This window comes from Caretta caretta, chromosome 2 (genome assembly GCF_965140235.1).
Source record: "Caretta caretta isolate rCarCar2 chromosome 2, rCarCar1.hap1, whole genome shotgun sequence".
NCBI lineage: Eukaryota > Metazoa > Chordata > Testudines > Cheloniidae > Caretta > Caretta caretta.
Genome location: NC_134207.1, coordinates 120146841 through 120151263, shown reverse-complemented (window position 1 = coordinate 120151263; position 4423 = coordinate 120146841). Strand labels below are relative to the sequence as shown.

The 4423-nt window shown below is 49.4% G+C and overlaps 1 protein-coding gene across 2 annotated transcripts; it reads right to left on the bottom strand.

Moving 5' to 3' along the window:
* Positions 1-132: 132 nt before the first annotated feature.
* On the bottom strand, positions 133-3348 carry LOC125632094 (tubulin beta-1 chain). 2 transcript variants are annotated; one of them, XM_048839753.2, is made up of 4 exons: positions 3189-3348; positions 2187-2295; positions 1789-1899; positions 133-1400 (listed from the first exon to the last, which is right to left on the bottom strand). In XM_048839753.2, the coding sequence occupies exons 1-4, from the start codon at positions 3243-3245 to the stop codon at positions 340-342; spliced, it is 1338 nt and encodes a 445-aa protein (XP_048695710.1). In that variant the 5' UTR covers positions 3246-3348; the 3' UTR covers positions 133-339. The 2 variants fall into 2 exon arrangements, with proteins under 2 accessions (XP_048695710.1, XP_048695711.1); XM_048839754.2 differs by lacking the exon at positions 2187-2295 and having other exon boundaries at positions 3189-3337.
* Positions 3349-4423: the final 1075 nt, after the last annotated feature.

Below are 4423 nucleotides of genomic sequence, written 5' to 3'. Positions count from 1 at the left end.
TCAAGATTGTTATCTAGCAAGTACTTAACTCCATATCAGGAAGCACTGAATGTGCGGTTAACAAGACTATATATAAAGAGATATGCTGGATGAGAACTGGAGACTTATTTTAAACAAACAAACCAGGAGACATTTTGAACACATGCCTTTATGTGTCTTAAAGTTAAGATCAAAGCCATCAAACTTGACTTTACAATTATTACATAGAGAACTTTGTTAAGGTTACATAATGCCGACAGAGGATAATCAAGTACACGGCCAAGAAGAACATGCTTTATCACCATTATCAGAGTTCATTCTGACCACATGCCTGGTAGAGTACCTCTGGTACCAACTGCCTTAAGCCTCATCCTCCTCTCCTTCCTCTTCAAATTCCCCTTGCTCATCAGCAGTGGCATCTTGGTATTGCTGATATTCTGATACCAGGTCATTCATGTTGCTCTCTGCTTCAGTGAACTCCATCTCATCCATGCCCTCACCAGTGTACCAGTGCAAGAAAGCCTTACGCCGGAACATGGCCGTGAACTGCTCAGAGATTCTCTTGAACAGCTCCTGAATGGCTGTGCTGTTCCCAATGAAAGTGGCAGACATTTTGAGGCCACGGGGGGGAATGTCACAGACAGCTGTCTTGACGTTATTGGGGATCCATTCAACAAAGTAGCTGCTGTTTTTGTTCTGGACATTGAGCATCTGCTCATCCACCTCCTTCATGGACATTCGGCCACGGAATATTGCTGCCACAGTCAGGTAGCGGCCATGGCGGGGATCACAGGCTGCCATCATGTTTTTAGAATCAAACATCTGCTGCGTTAGCTCTGGCACTGTCAGAGCCCGGTACTGCTGGCTGCCACGGCTAGTTAGCGGGGCAAACCCTGGCATGAAGAAGTGCAGACGGGGGAAAGGCACCATATTGACTGCCAGCTTGCGGAGATCAGCATTCAGCTGTCCGGGAAACCGGAGGCAGGTCGTCACGCCGCTCATAGTGATGGAGACCAGGTGGTTGAGGTCCCCATAGGTAGGGGTTGTGAGTTTCAGCGTGCGGAAGCAAATGTCATACAAGGCTTCATTGTCAATACAGTAGGTTTCATCTGTATTTTCCACCAACTGGTGGACAGAAAGGGTGGCATTGTAGGGTTCAACCACAGTGTCTGACACTTTCGGAGATGGCATTACACTGAAGGTGTTCATGATACGGTCCGGGTACTCCTCCCTAATTTTGCTAATGAGGAGAGTTCCCATCCCAGACCCCGTGCCACCACCTAGAGAATGGGTCAGCTGGAAACCCTGTAGACAGTCACAGCTTTCCGATTCCTTCCTTACCACATCCAGGACAGAGTCCACTAGCTCAGCTCCCTCTGTGTAGTGGCCTTTTGCCCAGTTGTTTCCAGCACCACTCTGACCTGGAAGGCGGAATGGAATATGCTGATTTAGTCACCAGTTTAGTTTCACATACTCTGTTTAGGATATGGTGTACAAGGCACAAACGCTATTAAATCTTAATTTATGGACAAAGGGGAATAGTTTTACCAAGCTATATCAATTTACTACAATTAATGGACTATTGTGTATACTGTGATTCCATTTATGTTTGGACTTTACAAGTCCACAAGTTAAAAGCTAAATTATTCCATTTAAGTTTCATGCAAACAACCCAAAAACAGAGGGCACACTGAATGTATGCAGTAAGAGATGTTAATATAAGCAGCTCTACAGGGATGTTTCAAATTCATTGTCTCAACACAGGAGCCAAAGACTACTGCAGCTGCAGCTATACATAATGTTACATACCAAAGACAAAGTTGTCAGGTCTGAAGATTTGGCCAAATGGTCCAGATCTGACAGAGTCCATTGTACCAGGCTCCAAATCAACAAGGATTGCACGGGGTACATACTTGTTACCTGTAAAAGGAACAAAAACCAGTATAACTGACTTGCAGTCAGCAGGCTGCTTTGCTCTGAGCAGGCTCAACACAGCTCACTGGAAAGACTGCTGCAGTGACAGAAGGGAAAGAGTATTAAGTAGAGCCATCTTGGAAAGACTCAGTGTCCTTTAACAAAGGGTCAATAGCAAATTCCTTTACAGTAGCTGTCCCAGCTATAATGAACTGTACATCTATACACCTGACTTATTTTGGCTTACTTAGTAAAATTATGAAGGTCTGAAGAAATAAGTGGTGTATAATTACCAGCAGCTTCATTGTAGTAAACATTGATCCTTTCTAGCTGCAAGTCACTGTCACCATGGTAGCTGCCAGTGGGGTCGATGCCATGCTCATCACTGATGACCTCCCAGAACTGAAATAGGGTTTTGAAAAGGGCACTTAGTAATTGCATTAGGCTGTCAGGGGTGATCCAACATGCTGCCAACATGTCTGTTCTAGTTCCATGGACCTAGCCCCTGCCGAGGGCCCTAACCAATAACTGCACCTTGATGAGACAAACACAGACAAGGTGTTTACCCCCTGCCCCCGAAGCAGTTAAGAACTGGTAGAGCTGCAATTATGATTAGGAAGGAATAGCAGGAAACTGCAGCATCAGGCAGTAAGCAAATGCTTGTTACAATTAGGTTAATGTATCACTTTGAGAAATGCTACCATAGGCTTTAAGAATTACAGTATCTCTAATCAGTTGTAGTCTTCAAAGTGATTTATGTTGCTAGACACTAGAAAGGAAATTTCCCCCATTAGGAATCCAGTTAGATACTACAGGAAAGAACCTACACAGATGTGACACCCTTGAACCATCTCTGACGCTGCTCCAAGCACAGCTACCTCCCCGTGTAAGGGGGCGAGGCATCCGGAGCCTACAGGGAGTTGTCTGCTGCATCAGCAAGGAACTGAGCGCCATTGTGCATTCAGAGCACGGCAATCAGGCTGTCGTAATACGCTTCCCCACGCCCGGCCGAGACAATGCTCAATCTTCCCTTTATCTTTTATGTAGTAGAAGTGGCGACTCAACGGAGAGCTGAAACAGGTGCGCTGATGCACTGATTCAAAGGGGTCAGCTGAAGATTATTTTAGGTAAACATGGAGTTGTTCCCAAACCTCCAGCACCACCCCCACTTAGCGACCTCGCTTTTACACCGCAACAGCATCTGTCCAGCCCCCGCGTGCGCACCCCACTGAGCCGCCCCCTGCCAGCGCCAGGGACACAACAAGCGGGGCCCCCGACCGGGCCCCGATCTTTACCTTGGCTCCGATCTGGTTCCCGCACTGGCCAGCCTGGATGTGCACGATCTCACGCATGGCGCCGGAGTCACACGGCCACAAACACGCTCTGCCTCCGGCTGCTCCCTGGCTCTCTCAGGCACTTGCAGCTGTGAGCTCTGAGCCGCGCGGCCCCCCCAGCTCCTCCTTTTATGGGGGGGGTGCTGGCCCCGCCCCTCGCGCCACGGAGCCCCGCCCCCTCCCGTCACAGGCCCGCTCCCCGCAGCGCTTCTCAAGCGGGTGATGTAATGCCGGGGCGGGGCCTCGCCGTGCGCTCGGGGGATGCTGCTGCTGCTGCTCCATTGTCTCCTGGGCGCGGGGGGCGCTAGGCGGGAGCCTTCGCGGGCGGCGGAGTGGGGAGCCGCAGCCTCAGCAGCTGGGAGGGGGCTTGTCACAGCCTGAGGGGCAACGAGCGTCTCCTGCTCCCCCAGGGCCCCCCGTGCAGAGCGAGAGTAGCGCTGTACGAGCAGGGTGAGGAGCAGCGCCCTGCTCTCCCCCAGCCCTGGCGAGACGGCCCCAGCCGCTGCACCCTCCGCGGAGAGTCCTGGGCATAACAGTCAAGAAGGATCCTGCTGTGTTCAAAAATAAGAAGTGAAGGAGGACAGATTTCCCTTCTGTAACAAGCTGTGTCAGCTAAGTGACATGCCTTATATGAGCTGAGCGCCTGTATGTATGTAAAGACAAGGTGGGAGGGAGGTAACTTGGTTACTGGACCAACTTCTGTGAGTGAGAGAGACAAGCTTTCGAGCGCCACAGGGCTCTTAAGTATAATGTGTTAAAGGTAGAGGGGAGTGTGACACTGCACCCCATATTCTTCATGGTGATATTATGATACGATTATGACACAATCATAATGCATTTTATGCAAGGTAAGTCATATCAGATGTCATTGGAAAGGTTATGATTTACTGAATATGATTATCCTCTTTGTATGCATGTATCATTTTTGTATCTGAAGTTAGGAATATTGACTATATATCTGTATTACAAATGTGTTTACACCTTTGTGTACGCTCACTAGGCAAAAAGATCTCAGTCTAGATCAGGGGTGGGCAAACTTTTTGGCCTCAGGGCCGTATCTGGGTATGGAAATTGTATGGCGGGTCATGAATGCCCGGTGGGGGAGGGGGACTCTATGGGGTGTAGCATGGGGAGGCCTCTATAAGAGATGTTAGTGAGGTGGGGGGGGGGACTTGTGTGGCGCGATGGGGAGGCTC